The 17890-nt window shown below is 40.4% G+C and overlaps 1 protein-coding gene across 1 annotated transcript; it reads left to right on the plus strand.

Moving 5' to 3' along the window:
* The first annotated feature begins 332 nt into the window (after positions 1-332).
* LOC124117687 (multiple epidermal growth factor-like domains protein 6) lies at positions 333-11334 on the plus strand. The gene is made up of 9 exons (XM_046479672.2): positions 333-361; positions 1939-2012; positions 2604-2720; positions 4361-4600; positions 4797-4976; positions 6661-6798; positions 7075-7212; positions 7423-7537; positions 8419-11334. Exons 1-9 carry the CDS (start codon positions 333-335, stop codon positions 8534-8536), a joined length of 1149 nt encoding a protein of 382 aa, XP_046335628.2. The 3' UTR covers positions 8537-11334.
* The last annotated feature ends 6556 nt before the right edge of the window (positions 11335-17890 follow it).

Consider the following 17890-nt stretch of genomic DNA (forward strand, 5'->3'; position numbering starts at 1 on the left):
TACGCAATTGGGATAAGATGACATGCATCAGCCGAGTGAGCAAGCCTGACCACCCAATCCCGTTAGTTGCATCTTATGACAAGCATAGTCGCCTTTTGCGGCAGGCATGGGTTGATGAAGACCTATTCTAACCCGGATCTTCTTGGGTCTACAGTGATATGCATACGTGAACAAATAGATTATAAATAAGAACAATAACAGGACAAGGTGAGGGATAAAACTAAGTGAAGTAGAAGGGGGAATTTCAAGCTGCTGATGTACAACGCTTATCGCTTACTTAAAAGGTAAATGTTTACATGAATATGACATTTTAGATCTTTTGAATTTAAGACATGGAAAGACTGGGAAAAAGTAAACAACGGTAGGATGGTAAAAGCGTATAACAAGAATATAAGAAGTGAGAAGGATCATCTAAATTTCTACCAGCTGAGCTAGAAACTTGGTTATGATACAGTTCATCAATTAACCTACAACAACTGGCGAGGAGATAACTGCTTCATCATATCAATGCGGATGATGAAATGATTAGATACCTCCTTACTGAAACTAAACCCACAAACTTCCTTAACTAGTATCTGACTCCAATACATGCGTCCAATGGCTGAGTTATTGTTTCCGTGTGCAATAAATGTCCAGTTAAGAAGGGAAAGGGTTAGTGGTTGGTTGATTTGCTCAAATTGAATGTAACCATGACCTACATGAACATGTCTGGTATTTGTCGTTACATTCACATGTAGAAATATCGCGACTACCAATCGTATGTAGGTGAGTAATACCAACTTTTTCCAAATTTTCATTCGCAGCTGCTTTGACTGAAGACCCATAAAGATCTCCTTGTATGGCATACGCCGTTATAATGATTGAAGTTCATAGATAATTCTTTAATACTGACCCGTGAAGATCAGGGGTATAATAGGTCTTCAGCAACCCATGCTTGCTGTAAAAGGCGACTATGCTTGTCGTAAGAGGCAACTAACGGGATCGGGTGGTCAGGCTTGCTGACTTAGTTGATGCATGTCATCGTATCCTAATTGCGTTGATCGGTGCTCATGATGTCAAACACTGGATTGTCTGGTCCAGACTCGATTATTTACAGACCGCCGTCATACAGCTGGAATATTGCTGAGTGCGGCGTTAAACAACACCCCAACCAACAAAGCGTGGCACTGTCTCTACGTGGACTCTCTTAGTTGTGAGATAAATATGACTTCTTTTTGGAGCTATGACGTCAGTCTGGAATGCGTTGACGTCATGCTCTGAAAAGAAACGGTGCCCGAGAATTGCGGTCCCGCAGCTCTAGGTTTACCTAAAACTATTAAATTGATGTAGAGGCTAAAATTCCATTCTGAGGGTTTAAAATTGATAGTTAATATACGACTTGTTTGAACAAAACACACTACTTCGTGTTGTTCGATATTTTGTACTGCATAAATTGCAAATTGGGCCACTTTTAAGTACCGATAAAAGTACCATGTGACGACATTCTGTATGTGTCAACTTTAAGAAAACTGTGAGCAACACAATACTGCCTAAAATCCGCATGAGTGAGTGAGTTTGGTTTTACGCCGCTTTGAGCAATATTCCAGCAATATCACGGCGGGGGACACCAGAAATGGGCTTCACACATTGTACCCATGTCACTGGATTGTCAGGTCTAGACTTGATTATTTACAGACAGCCGTCATATAGCTGGACTATTGCTTAATGCGGCGTTAAACAACAAACAAACAAACAGACAAACAGACAAACATAACAGGAATTTGAAGGCCCCAGGATCTGGGTGACAGACATTTGTCGATATCTGAAAGATTACGTATTGTGAAAACATCTTTGCAATTGCTTTGAGCATTGTTTAAAACATATATTTGAGTGATATTTCTTTGACAGCACACCAGGATTCTTGAATTAAAGTATCATTTTGTTCTTCTTTTTTTGTAGGCTCTACACGGACTATAAAGCAATGTGGCTGCTCGTTGTGTCTGAGCTGTATATGCTGTTTTCAGCAGCACTTGGTGAGATATAATATTTCATTTTGAACATGCATTTGATTCCACTGAAACAATTAAGCGATCAAATGAAACAAAACATATTGTGTCAGGGTGTAGCAATCTCATCACCAATGTTTTACGCGACAACGCGTATTTTCCGTTGGCGCCTCTTTCAATAAAGGGGGCTGTCGGGTAGCCTAGTGGTTAAAGCGTTCGCTCGTCAAGCCCAAGACCCGGGTTCGATTCCCGACATGGGTACAATGTGTGAAGCCCATTTCGGGTGTCCCCCGTCGTGATATTGCTAAAAGAGGCGTAAAAACTATCTCGCTCACTCTTTCAATATGATTGTATTCACTCATGTTTTACGTATATGCAAAATACAGACACCGTAGTCATGATAAGAAAGTATTATTTTTCGAATTTTCAACATTTTAACTAACTCCGAGCCGTCACGGAAATGCCACTCAGTCGGTTTCTGACCTTTGCAAGTGGCTGTAACTATATTAACAGCATTACAATGATGCGGCCTATACTATGGACACGTAGTTTTGAAGGAAGGGGGAGTAACTCATTTTGTATTTTGGATTTGAACTGATGCTATTTTTGTTGTTGCAGCTGGAGAATGCCATTGCTTCAATGCAAGTGCCTGTACGGCGTCCCCGGCCACTACTTGTGGCTATGAGGTACATGGCGGATGTATAAAGGGATGGTTCGGTCCAACATGCCAGAAACGTGAGCAATTACCATGACGGGAGGAGGAGTATGCAGTGAATATTCGTCAAAGAAAGTCATTTTCATCATTATTACACAATATGCTTACCTCAACCTACGAATCTCAGAGTGTATCGCCTGGCGAATATGCCGTTTCATGTCACCTCAGTGTAAATTAATACAAATGAGATACCAGTTGTATTCGGTGTTTTTAGTTAAGTGGGGTTAGCTTAATGACAGTAGGCTGTATATGTGGATTTTAGGTCTCTGACTATCCAAAGTAAGTTATTCCGTGTGCTTTAGTTAAGTGGGGTTAGCTTAATGACAGTAGGCTGTAAATGTGGATTTAAGGTTCTCTGACTATCCAAAGTAAGTTATTCCGTGTGCTTTAGTTAAGTGGGGTCAGCTTAATGACAGTAGGCTGTATATGTGGATTTTAGGTTCTCTGACTATCTAAAGTAAGTTATTCCGTGTGTTTTTAGTTAAGCGGGGTAAGCTTAATGACAGTAGGCTGTATATGTGGATTTGAGGTCTCTGACTAAAGTAAGTTAGTCCGTGTGGTTTTAGTTAAGTGGGGTCAGCTTAATGACAGTAGGCTCTAAATGTGGATTTAAGTTCTTTACCTAACTGTCCAATGCAAGAAACTTCTTCGTGTTAGTTAAGTGGAGTTAGCTTAATGACTGTCGACTATAGATGTTGATTTAGGTTCTCTGGCTTACTGTCCAATGCAAGGTATTTCCTGTTTCTAGTTAAGTGGAGTAAGCTTAATGACCGTCGACTGTATATGTTGATTTATGTTCTCTGGCTGTCTAAAGTACGTTACTCCTTCGTTGTAGTTATTGGAGTCAGTGTAATGACAGTTGGCTGTACATTATTGAATAAGGAATGAATTTCTTGATTCTATTGCGATACAACAGATGAACCTTGGGGTTAATCTAATACATGTTTCAAATTTAAGATATATTCACAGTATAATAATTACATGCTTTCCCATGTACGCTGACTAAAGCAAGTTATTTCGAGTGATTAGTTGAGTGGAGGCTGTACATGTGGATTTAGGTTCTCTGGCGTACTATCCAAAGTAAGTTTTTCAATTGTCTAGTTAAGTGGAGTCAGCTTAATAAGTGAGTGAATGAGTGAGTTTGGTTTTACGCCGCTTTAAGCAACTTTCCCACATAAATCACTGTTGGGACACCAGAAATGGGCTTCATACAATGTTTCCATGTCGGGATTCGAACCCGGGTCTTCGGCGTGACGAGCAAACGCTTTAACCACAAGGCTATCCGACCGCTCCGTCAGTTAAATTAACCGCGGCTGTATATGTGGATTTACATAAATGTAAGATCGTCCTTATTAAATGTATGCCTGGGCGTTAGATGGTAAGGATGCCAAGAGAAATATGTCTGAACTGAGAGTTACTGTCATTTGCAGTTTTTTAGTTTGTCCATGACTTAGGAGTGGTAGGGTTTTACGTTCATTCTTGTTTTTGTGCAGATTGTTTATCAAACACTTTCGATTACCATCGTAACGCAAATTATATCTACACGGTCCTCTGGTTCCTAACCTTTTTATCACACGACTTAACAAAATGTTTCTAATATACATGTAACCTAAATTGATAATACATATACGTATTTATATAGTTAACTGAATGTTGTCAGAAAACGTTGCACTGAAGAAGCCGGCGGCTCAGACCTCTGTCTGGTACGAACCTTATGAAACGTCCCGGCCACTGAACCTGACAGCGGACTACGCGGTGGATGGATTAGTTTCAACTCACGTAAATGACAGTCCATGTGCTCACACTGACACTGGAGACATGACACCTTCATGGAAAGTATTGCTCAATACAAGCAGCTCTGATAGAATCCACAACATGAAATTATATCTTCGCAATACATGTAAGTACTATAGAAGTTAATATGAAGAATTAAAAATACAGAACGTGAAACTCTTGGTTATTTAGATAATAATGTTTCCATTTAAAGTGTATACAAAAAGTGACATTAGCAAACAAATATGTGCAGCACTTCTTCAAAACGACTTTCATCAAGACACGGCATTGATCATAACTCTGCGAAATCTATACGACGACAGGGCCAGGTCGAAATAGGGGCATGCAGATTCTGGTGGACAACCAGACGTGCTACAATTGGTCATCAACCGAAGGACCTCATGATGTCACTGACGTCACCTGCAGACAACCACTGTCAGGAAACACAGTTATCATACGGACACCACAGGAGTATCTCACTCTGTGTGAGGTGCAGATATATGGTATGTACCCTCACTTAATCCAGATAGATTGCACTTACATGAGAAGTATTTCATATTAAACATACCAACATTCGAAACAACGGCACCCTTGGGAAATGTTATTATGCCTAGAGCAAAATAAAAAAATGCTTGTAAACTTAAAAGTGTCATGAAAAATACATCATTTGGTATTGCCGCTCTTGTAAGTCAACAAGCCTTTTCGGTTCAGCAATCCTTTTAGAACATATCCTCGTTTCGTCTGCGCAAGTGTTTGACATGGAAGCTAAATACGTGTACATTGAATTCATATAGATCTGCTGGTTGGCACTATAACTATGAAATTTCAAGCGGTTAGATATGCATGTCTGGACAGGAGACAAGTAAAACCGGACGAGCGACTTCGGTCAAAACGCCCTAATTGGCATGGACATAAACAGCCTTAAACTCCATATATCTCTCTTTAAAAATAATAATTATGTTGCACGACATGATAAGACGCCACACGTTTGTGTTTTGAACAAACTCTGTATCTTGGCAATTGTTCGCATGCTGTTTTACTTGCAAATAAAAGCGACAAAACACTTTTAATAATCATAAGAAATGTCTGTTAAAAGCAGAGTACTCTGTACGATTCCGACTATATCATTAACATGTCTTTATAAAATTACTATCAAATAGGTATGCCGCGGCCAGGTGATCGAACCACCGATCTTCTACTCTCAGGGGGGGCGGTCGAGTAGCCTAGTGGTTAAAGCGTTCGCTCGTCACGCCGAAGACCCGGGTTCGATTCCCGACATGGGTACAATGTGTGAAGCCCATTTCTGGTGTCCCCCGCCGTGATATTGCTGGAATATTGCTAAAAGCGGCGTAAAACCATCCTCAGTCAGTCAGTATACTCTCAGGAGGCGGTTACATATGCTATAAAGACAATGTTTTGTTTGTTTGTCGGTTAACGCCAAACTCAGTAATATTCAAGCTATATGACAGCGGTATGTAAATAATCGAGTCTGGACGAGACAATCCAGTGATTGACATCATCAGCATCGATCCACACAATTGGGATACGATGACATGCATCAACCAAGTCAGCGAGCCTGACCACCCGATTCCGTGAGCCGCCTCTTACGACAAGCATAGTCGCCTTTTACGGCAAGCATGGGTTGCTGTAGACCTATTCTACCCCGGATCTTCACGGGCCTATAAAGACAATGTTATGAATATACAAGTCATATTTTAAACTGTTACTGTATCACGTTATTTAGAAACATTGTAGATCATTTCCATGGTTCACTGTGACTATTCTGAATTTGAAAACCAATACAAATCCCAGAGTCATGTATGCATGGTATTTATGTAAATGACAAGTGTGAAATGAAAGTGAACGTTGTGTTATGCCAATGGCAGCAATATTCCAGCTCATCACAATAGTCTGTAAATAATTAAGTCTTGTGAACCATGGTAGTGATCAACTCAATCGAGTTGCGATGACACACAATCAGCTTATTCACAGATCGGGATCACCCATATCCCATTTTGGTGATGAGTACTTACGAGGAACATTGGGTGCTGGGGACCCAATCTCTACAAGTTACTGCTACACGAGAGTGAGGGAGAATGGATTTACACCTCTTTGAACACGATATCAGTGTGTATTTCAGTGTTAATGGTACACATATAAGGTGAAAATATCGCCTTTGTTTTATAGTTTGCAGTGACGGCTGGTTTGGTGATGATTGTGGCAGACAATGTCACTGTCGGGACAACATGGACGTGTGTGACAAGATCTCTGGAAGCTGCTCTAGTGGATGCACTCCTGGATTCATCGGTGCAAATTGTCAAACACGTACGTACATGTAATGTATTTAGTCAGAATAACCAATGAAAGCAGGGGCAGTGTAGTTTTACCGAAAATGAAAAACAAAATATAGAACAAATTCGCTTTTATTCGAATTGCCAGAAGTACAGTAAAACATAAAAACAAAATGAGTAGTTTTGAGTTTTGCTTATGATATACTCGACTTAGGGAGTGTGGATTTACACCTCTTTGAACAATAAATGATTGTGTATTTCAGCGTTTAACGTACACACGTGAGGTGAAAATCTCGCCTTTGTTTTATAGTTTGCTGTGACGGCTGGTTTGGTGATGATTGTGGCAAACAATGTCACTGTCGGGACAACATGGACGTGTGTGACAAGATCTCTGGAAGCTGCTCTAGTGGATGCTCTCCTGGATTCATCGGTGCAAATTGTCAAACACGTACGTACATGTAATGTATTTAGTCAGAATAACCAATGAAAGCAGGCCTAGTGTATTTTTCCGACATGACAGAAGTGCAGTACAATCCCAAAAGAGGATGAGTATTGGCTGCAAAGTCATAATACGGTTTATTGTGTAATTGGAAATAGTTTTCATGTAAACGCTCCTACATGTGTGTATTTCAGTTAATTCCCAATGATGTATTTTCAGCCTCTGCTAGAAAGAATAATCAGCCAGCTTCTAACCTCATAACACTAGCAGTGGGTGCCTCAATTGGGGTTGTGACAATGATCATTGTGCTGGTGGCTTCTCTATACATCAGACGGTGAGTAATATGTTTATTTCAGTACATACATTTCAAGACATACAGTGAAGTTGTGAAGCGTTCTTAACTGTAACTTTCATCATTTTCCCAGGGAGCGCGGGGCACGGCTGGCCCAGTCGTCTAAGGCGCCGCGATTCGCTGTGCAGTTGCGTCCCTTTGGCGCGTTAGAAACCTATGATTGTTGGTTCGAATCCCGGTTCGCCCCGACTATATTTCTAGGTTTGTCAGCACCATACCTGTACTCGTGGGTTTCACTGAAATGGTAAACGTCTGAGACTTGCATCACTTCGGGCTTTCCTCCCACGCTGTGATATAACTGTAATACTGTTAAAAGCGGTGTTAAACCCATCTTGCTCACTCACTCAGACACGTACACCATGCGCTTCTCAACTACAGAATAGCCACTATAACTATTGTTTCCACTATTTGTCGACAAATTAGATATCAACGTATTAGTTCCTGGTGTATTTCTTTTCAAACAGCTATACCAATTCAGTTTTCCCATTGGAAATTGGGGCATTACAGGTCCATTATTTAGATTTGTGTATAATTAAATCTTTTTCGCAAGGGACCAATGTATAAACAAATAACACCTAGCACGTATTAGCAATAATCTAATACAACATGTATAGAATTAAGAAATGTGTTGTGAATGTGGTCCGATTGACAGAATTGAAGTTGTTGATTTAAAAGTGTTCTTATTTGTGTGATGAGTATTCGAATAAATGTTGTCAGCAACAATCCATCCATCCAGGGTATTTCTGGTTTTCGTTATCGGCAAGGGAAAGAAGATGATCAAGTTTCACAAAATAGTTCCCATTTTTCAAATAGTTACCAACACATTGAAATTTTAATATATTTTTTACTTTCGCATGTTTCAGCCTGAAGATGAAAATAAAAGCGTTAGAAAAGAAACGTGAAGAACCATACGTCTCTCTGGATGAAGCAACACGGGCACAATCATCAGAAACGTGTTATTCACAGCTAGCTGATGCTTGATATGTTCCCTGAGATAATACATCTGTACGATAAATGTTTTGAAACGAATTCATTGAATATTGAATGAATCCACAAAAATCACTTATTCTTTTTTACGTTACGTTCTTGTATGTGGTATGTATCGTTTACACTTCATAGAATGAAAGTGACAAAACTCTTTCCATTATCATATCTGGTAAAAGCAGAGTCAATTGTACGATTCCGACTCTATCATGTGTTTGGGTTGCTATGACATTGTGACACTGTGTTGGCGAACACATGCAAAGCCAAGTCAATTGTTCATCTGACAAAAAACATGGGAACATATGGTACACGTCAAAACAGGGGATTGCATTTTGTCACTGGGGCGTCAAATTTAGGAAATGTCCTCCACATTTATATCATAAAACGTTTTGAAAGCTTTACTGAGGCCGTGAATGTTGATGTCTTGATCAAACAAATTAAAGCAAGAGTCACATGATGCTCTTTGAAATCTTAGTAGAACAGTCATGCCAGATTGTGACTCAAAAGTTGCAAAATGTAAACCCCAAAGGCTGGAGCTGCTGGACTGTTGCTCGTCATAAAGTGAAAGGTGACTGTTGGAAAGTTGAAGTCATCCCTCTTGTCGTCATAGTCTTGTGGATAGTTTTGGTCACTCTGAGGTTTCATGCCTATCGTTGGTCTCCTTCATTTCTAGTTCAGGTGGGTAGATTAGTGGAAGGGAATTGGCTATTTGACTGTTATTGAACGTTATCCCCTGAAGCTTACCTTAAACCTCTTGGCCAAATAACCTTGTTTTGACTTTGCCAATCCGAGCATAGTTTCCGATTCATATGCATAATGGAACAGATCAGGTAGAAAGGGAGCACCTTCCTGTTCAATTGTCTTATCCCCAAATTACACGGTGATGTCATCAATGAGGAAGTCCAGTATTTCAGACATTGTCTTCTCAGTTCCACTTCTCTCAATGTCCTACTTATAATAACCAAAAGTCAAGAACCAAAGGGTGTAGTTTATAAAATTGACTGTAACTGTGGACAGTCCTACGTAGGTGAAACATCCAGCCTCATCAACACCAGAATCACAGAGCACAAAACTTCAACCATCAAATCAGACAGTAAATCGTCCATTTCGGACTAAATCAGCAACTGCCCCAATCACATCAACTTGGAAAATGTCCAAATACTCTCCAACAACCTTCATGACTTCACTAAAATAAAACTAACAGAGGCAGTCCACATTTGCTGCAACAAGCCATCAATCAACAGAAACTCATTAACTCATTAAGCAATAATCATCCCACCTATGTATACTTATCCTGTTTAATTGGCTCCCTGTCATATTTTCTTTCCGATCATGTTCTTACAGCATTATCCCTATGTTGTCATTACTGAACCTACTCATGTTAATCTCTCTCTTGTTTGCTATTTTTGTTACTGTTAATCCTCCACATACTATATATATTCTGTACTTAAGAATGTACATAATTCAGTCTTGCTTGACAACGGTATAAGGATGTATACCGAAACGTCGCCTTTACAGTAATTAAAAAAGTTGTTATCAATAAATTGTGTCAGTTTGTCATCGATTTCTAACGAAATAACGATTTCTGATGTGGTCGTTTAATTGATCGACACTCATTTCATCTTGTCTTATCAAGGATCAAAGTATACCAACACATGATTCCAAAAGTATACATATTTCTCTACCATGTAAAGCTATATGGTATTGTGGATGACATTTAGAAGCAGTAACGATTGAAACATAACACTCACAAAAACGTGTACTTTCTGCTATCAACTTTTGCCCTGACCCCAACACCTAAAAACATTCCTCTTTATCACTGAACGCCAAAGCTCCATAAGAATCCTTACAGAAAGAGATATTTGCTGTGTCCAGCAAAAGTACTACCAAATCTCTGCCTCACACTCAACGATAATCCCTAATACAATAAAGGAATGACAACGCAGAATGTATTTGTGACAAGTGAAATCAATATTTGTTATTTTGATAACTACCTCTGACCCCCCCTTTTGGAGTGTTCTAATTACAAGGCAGCATACCTTCGTCTCCAAGTATGCTTACGCGTTCCAAAAGACCGCCGTTTAAATGGGTTCTTGTCGTCATGGTAGAGCGCATCAACTTGCAAAACAGTAGATTGATCTACTAAATGTCTACAGCGTATTAAATATACATACGATGATAAATGATTAAACGTGCATCAGCTTCATGTGTATTACCTTAATGTGGGAGGGAATCCCAAAGAGACGCAGTTTCTAGTCACAGACCTGTATGATACTGACAAAAACATCGCAGTAAAGGGGAATGTGAAATTGGAACAAACGATCTTGGCATTGCTAAAGGACACAACCTCGTACCACAGGAGACATTTTCGCACATCCAATCATCATTTGCCCATAGAAACCGGCCGATTGGGAGGGTTACTGAGAGAAGACTGTGTCTGCACATTATGCAATTTATCTGCTGTTGGAGACGAAGTTCACTATCTTTTTCGGTGTGAAGCACTTCTCCAACAACGACTTCTTTACATCCCAAAGAATTGCTATATCTGGCCAAATATGTGTAAATTGCGTAAAACGACATCCCCTAAAATATATCCACTTTGAAACATCTGTCCAGATCCATCGTACATTTGAACACATAATTACGTTAAGGTGTCTAATTTTATTTATTTTATTTTATTTTATTTTGATATTTGTTTTATTGAGGCTTGTTACCATCTTGATCTGCATTGCATATTATATGTTGTATATATATATATACTCTTGTACCACCTTTGGTGGTTTTTCAGAGAAATAAAACAGAACTGAACTGAACTGTTGTTATGACACCGCAAATCTCGGTGAAATTTTTTGTGCATACTAGAGAGAGTTATTTTATTAACGTGTCACGTGTTACAAAAGAGAGATATATACATGTTCTTTGGCATATTAAAAAAGTAACACCCAGCCATTAGGCTTATGAGACACAATAAAACACTATATACATTATATACTATAAAATACATTGACAATAATATTTACATGTTTAGCTAAATGCCTAGCTAGATGATTGCTTACGTATAAACATCATTAAAAGTGTACTGGCTAACAAAGGCTGAATTTCTTTACATTTTAAAATATAAATGAAAGCGTCATAAACGCTAATATTTTCAAATAACGGATTTACAACAATATATTCTGTAAGTAAAATACTTCTGAGATCATCATATAAAGGACATAACATTAAAAAGTGAAATTCATCTTCGACAAACTTTTGATGAACAAGTTTAAAACAGTGCGGGCAGATTCTATTTTCTAAAACGGTTGGTGGAGTTGTAAAACGTGCTGCAGGGGTAAAGATCCAGATCCAAAACTAGCTAAAATGCGACGGTGGTCCCTGTATTTAATACTTAAAACATAAGGAGCAACAACTTTACGATCATGAAATTGCCTGTAAGTTCTTAGTTTATTACCATTAACGTTACGTTTATCGTTCCAAAGCTCTGTTCATGTTTGTTTATGAGAACGTTTTTAATATGGGCAATTTTCTTCTGTCGGGACATTGGAGCAGTTAGAACATCACAGATAATAGATATTAAGCTTACAGGCAATTTTAACAACTTTAGTACCCCATGAACGTTTATAAGACTTAGGCATAGTAAACATTTTCTTAATCAAATCATTACAAGTACTGTTGTTAATCTTGTTGTACAGTCTAAAAACATTAACATGTAATTTAACAAACGGGGAGGAGAGACCCATGTCTCCATTAGTGGCTATATACTTACAGGATTGATCCAACCTCTGTGATGTGAGCTGCAATTGTCAAAGCCAGCAACCTGACAAGAATGAGAGCTCTGCGGACTGGAGGGCTCTTGATTACCCGAACAATGGTAGAAGAACCATCACCTGTAAAGTAAAAAACGTAACGTAACTACGCTATAGGAAGAACTTTTATCATATACTTCAGTGTGAACGAGTATGCTGCAGTTGAGAAAAGTTATATTTTCATTGCAGTGAACAGATGTTACGTTCTCGTCTCCCAATAAAAGCTGTGCAGATGAAGGATGAAATAGCCATTAATCCACTAGTTATTGACGTGATCCATATCGCAACTGCATCGGGAAACGCAGCTCTATTGAATGTACTTCCCGGTTAGAAACTACAATTACGATTCTGTTAGCATATGCTGTTTTTGAGATTCAGTGTCGAAAAGAAGCTAACATATTTACCTGTCAGCTATGAAACGTTATGACGTCATTACTATAGTGGCCTCATATATAGACATTTAAATTTGTGGTTTTTCAACAGGTTTCAAATAAAGCTTTTAACCACTTTGCTCTTGCGTGTAACATTAACCTCTAAATAACACATCATATAAGACTTAATTTCTACTCAGTTCATTTCTTATTATATCACAAAAGTACGTCAGTGCAATACCGGTGTTCCAACTCATACCATTCAGATGTCACATGACCCGTGAAGATTCCGGGGTAGAATAGGTCTTCAGCAACCCATGCTTGCCGTGAAAGGTGACTATGCTTGTCGTAAAAGGCGACTAACGGGATCGGGTGGTCAGGCTCGCTGACTAGGTTGATGCATGTCATCGATCCCAATTGCGTGGATCGATGCTCATGATATTTATCACTAGATTGTCTGGTCCAGACTCGATTATTTACAGACCGCCGTCATATAGCTGGAGCATGTGCTTCGAAATGTATGAGCTTTGAAGAAGTCGTGACGTGACCTGTGACCTTTGACATTACGCATGAAGGTTAAGTTCAAGGGGTAGTGGAAAGTTACTGTTTGTTTGTTGTTTAACGCCACACTCAGCAATATTCCAGCTATATGACGGCGGTCTGTAAATAATTGAGCCTGGACTAGACAATCCAGTGATTGACATCATGAGCATCGATCCACGTAATTGGGATATTATGACATGCATCAACTAAGTCAGCGAGCGAGTTATTTTTCGTATCGAACATGTAACGTTATGCATGAGAATATATAACTGATTACCCGACGCAACATATTCCAATGGGCGTTAAAGGCAAAACAGCGTTGAGAATCATATGAATGGAATAGAAATCCATCTGACATACCATGTCTTTCGGATTTGGGGCGCCGTGATATTGCTGGAAAATTGCTCAAAGCGGCGTAAAACCAAATTCACTCACTCACTCATTCGGATTTTAGGCAGTATTGTGTTGCTCACAGTTTACTTAAAGCTGACACATACAGAATGTCGTCACAGGGTACTTTTATCGGTACTTAAAAGTGGCCCAATTTGCAATTTATGCAATACAAAATATCGCACAACACGAAGTAGTGTGTTTTGTTCAAACAAGTCGTATATTAACTATCAATTTTAAACCTTCAGAATGGAATTTTAGCCTCTACATCAATTTAATGGTTTTAGGTAGACCTAGAGCCACGGGACCGCAATACTCGGGCACCGTTTCTTTTCAGAGCATGACGTCATGGCATTCCAGACTGACGTCATAGCTCCCAAAAGAAGTCATATTTATCTCACAACTAAGAGAGTCCACGTAGAGACAGTGCCACACTTGGTTGGTTGGGGTGTTGTTTAACGCCGCACTCAGCAATATTCCAGCTATATGACGGCGGTCTGTAAATAATCGAATCTGGACCAGACAATCCAGTGTCTGACATCATGAGCACCGATCAACGCAATTAGGATACGATGACATGCATCAACTAAGTCAGCAAGCCTGACCACCCGATCCCGTTAGTTGCCTTTTACGACAAGCATAGTCGCCTTTTACAGCAAGCATGGGTTGCTGAAGACCTATTCTACCCCTGATCTTCACGGGTCAGTATTAAAGAATTACCTATGAACTTCAATCATTATAACGGCGTATGCCATACAAGGAGATCTTTATGGGTCTTCAGTCAAAGCAGCTGCGAATGAAAATTTGGAAAAAGTTGGTTTGCATTCCTAGGGTTGTTCTACAAACTTATCAGGCTGTCCGGGCTACTATTACAGTGTAATCAACCGATTGGTCAGAAAACACGGTCAAACCAATGCTGTGAAGGGCATTCCACGGCCAACACGACCTCCTGTCACGTCACCACCTGAAGACTGCACTGCTTCGATTAGCACAGCGACAGCAAGAGGTCCACCCTGAAAAGACAATGAGTGAGTGAGTGAGTGAGTTGGGTTTAACGCCGCTTTCAACAGTATTCCAGTTTTATCACGGTGTGTCAGCTTAATGTGGGAGGAAAGCCCGAAGTAATGCAGCTCTCAGACGTTTGCCACTTTGGTGAAACCCACGAGCACGGGTATGGTGCTGACAAACCTAGAAACATAATCGGGGCGAACCGGGATTGGAACACAATCATAGGTTTCTTGAGTGCCCAAGGGACGCAACTCTGCACAGCGAATCGCGGCGCCTTAGACGACTTGATCACCCATGCCCCCGAAGCGACAATGACTACCCAATCGACGTCAGTCCACAAGATACATTGGAACCGATTGAGAGCAGCAGGAATGACTTCCAGGAGAGTCATTAAGATTCCGTTTGGCATGAGACCCGTGAAGATTCCAGGGTAGAATAGGTCTTCAGCAAACCATGCTTGCCGTAAAAGGTGACTATGCTTGTCGTAAAAGGCGACTAACGGGATCATGTGGTCAGGCTCACTGACTTGGTTGATGCATGTCATCGATCCCAATTGCGTTGATCGATGCTCATGATATTAATCACTGGATTGTCTGGTCCAGACTCGATTATCTACAGACCGCCGTCATATAGCTGGAATATTGCTGAGTGCGGCTTAAAACAACAAAGCAACCAACCAAACGTTTGGCATGATGTTTAGTACGACGGGTTTGGAATCCCTGCGAATCTGGCGGAAAATTCATTGGTCGGCCGAAAGGAGGTTCCTGTTCCATGGACGAGTGAGGGTTTAGGGGTTTAGGTTTAGGGGTTTGTACGATATGGCAGGCTCGGTAATTATTTAGAGGTATAGCTGGACCTGGTCACTACACAAGGCAACCCAACAGGTAATCAGTACGTTCGAGGTGTCTTTGAACCAGTTGTTGGCCCCCATTTCGACAACTACCCACTCGGTACAAGACCATCTTCCTGAGGCAAGGGCGTTAACTGACTATAACTGACCCTCGCCGAACTAGGCTGGAATTCCGCAATCCAATCAAAATCGGCTAGTTGGGCAAGGTTGGAAACTGGATTTTTAAAGTCAGTTAAGGCCCTTGCCTCGCGAAGATGCTACAAGACCTACTTTCAGGACAATACTGTAACGCTTCAGTACCGGCCTGCCTTGATTCAAAACAAATCTGAATCCACGGGATCACATTTCGACTTTTTAATTAATACTAGATAGTTTTCATAAGGGGCCATAACAAGGGCAGTATGTACGAGGGGTGTTCATTAAAGATTTCCCCTGACCCACTTCCGATGGACCTAGTGGAATGAAACTTGGCATAGGTATTAGTCCTTCTCCACATAGGAACCACCAAGATTTACACACTTCTCCCATCGTTTTATGCAACTATGGAGACCTCGTTTGTAAAAGCCCTCATTTTGCGTCTCAAACCAGGACTTGACTCCAGAAATCAGTGTTTCATCATCTGTGAAACGTTTTCCCTTTTTTGACTTCATGGTTGGAAAGAGGTGAAAGTCAGATGGTGCAAGGTCAGGAGAGTAAGGAGGATGTGGATGGATTTCATAGCCACGGGACCGCGCTTCTGTCTGGGCAACATGAGAGTTGTGTACTGGAGCATTGTCTTGCAGGAGACGGACACCCTTGGTCAGCATGCCACGCCTCTTAAGCTTGATAGCGTCCCGCAATTTCCGCAGCAGTGAAGCATGATAAGCTCCTGTAATTGTGGTACCCTTTGCCAAGAAATCCATCATCACTACTCCGTGCTGGTCCCAAAACACCGTGAGCATGACCTTGCCTGCAGAGGGTTGGACACGTGCCTTCTTTGGGGGTGGTGACTCCACATGCTTCCATTGCATCGACTGAACTTTAGTCTCAGGATCATAGTGATGGACCCATGTTTCATCCTGTGTGATAAGTCTGTCAAAAAAGTTTGCCTGTTTTTTTTGGCACATGTCCAAAAGATCCTTTGAGCAATTGACTCGTTCCTGCTTTTGGAAAGGTGTGATCAACCTGGGAATCCATCGTGCAGACACCTTATGCATGTTCCAATTGTCATGGATGATTTTTTCCAGAGACCCTACACTGATCTTGACATCTTGTACTAACTGGCGAACAGTTATACGTCGGTCTGCCAAAATGGCGGTCTCCACTTGATGGATAGTGTCCTCATCAATGGCTGAATGGGGGCGACCAGGAATGGCAGCTGTTTCCACAGATGTCCGACCACACTTGAACTGGCGATGCCAGTGTTTAACCACGTCATATGATGGGGCATCTTCCCCATAAGTTGCTTTCATTTCATCGAAAGTTTCTTTTGGTGTGCGACCTTTCAAATATAAAAACCTAATTACTGCTCGGTATTCTACTGGCTCCATTGTCACACCCTACTCGATCATAACACCTGTAAAAGTGGTAAGATTAATAGTTCGGTGCTGCAAATTCAGACTTAACCCATAGATACATGTATCATTACACATGTGACATTTCAACTAAATATGATAACCCTAAGTGGTTTAGGGGAAATCTTTAATGAACACCCCTCGAAGTCTATAAAAAACTTCCTCAAACTTGTAAAACGATTGTCACTGAAATTAAAGAATTCTATTAACATCTCCAATACTACGCTATAGCTACATGTAGTATTTACCGTAGCAGAATTGGGGTTTAAACACACAAAGCGTGGTGATCACCGCGCTACGTTTGAGGCAAAGGACCGCCGTCATATAGCTTGAATATTGTTGAGTTCGGCGTTAAACAACAAACCAATCAACAGAACATCACCCAGTCTGCTGTAGTCTGGCAAGGGAAAGCATGTCACCGTCCTGCACCCTGGCACTGATGCTAAGAGGGAGTCCTAAGATGGATAACTTGTTCTCTACGTATCTGTATCACAAATGTTATCATGTTTCAATGCAATTGCATCTTTATATGCATGCATTCGTTCATGTAATTTACATGGAGCAATGTTCAAATGCTTAAACATTTTGTAAATAAAGGCGACACAATCTTCTCAATAATCATATTAATATTTGATTTGAGAAATCTCTGCTACAAGCAGAGTCGATTGACTATATCATGAGCATGTGTACATGAATCACTTTCAAAAGTTATAATACCATGTGAAAGGGTGGGCGTATTCTGTCCTACCGGTTGCACCCGTCATAAACACATGCAAAGGCTAATGAATTGTTCACCTAAAACACTGGAACGTATGGTGCAAGTCAAAAAA

The sequence above is a fragment of the Haliotis rufescens genome, unplaced genomic scaffold, assembly GCF_023055435.1.
Source record: "Haliotis rufescens isolate VD_foot unplaced genomic scaffold, xgHalRufe1.0.p SCAF_16, whole genome shotgun sequence".
Lineage (NCBI taxonomy): Eukaryota > Metazoa > Mollusca > Gastropoda > Lepetellida > Haliotidae > Haliotis > Haliotis rufescens.

Bases quoted from the DNA above. Each gene is read 5' to 3' on its own strand.
- LOC124117687 (XM_046479672.2), top strand. From the start codon at position 333: ATGGAAAGACTGGGAAAAAGTAAACAACG. The intron at 2,013-2,603 runs GTGAGATATAAT...TTGTTGTTGCAG, and splicing joins GCTGTTTTCAGCAGCACTTG to CTGGAGAATGCCATTGCTTC. The intron at 6,799-7,074 runs GTACGTACATGT...TTTGTTTTATAG, and splicing joins CGGTGCAAATTGTCAAACAC to TTTGCTGTGACGGCTGGTTT.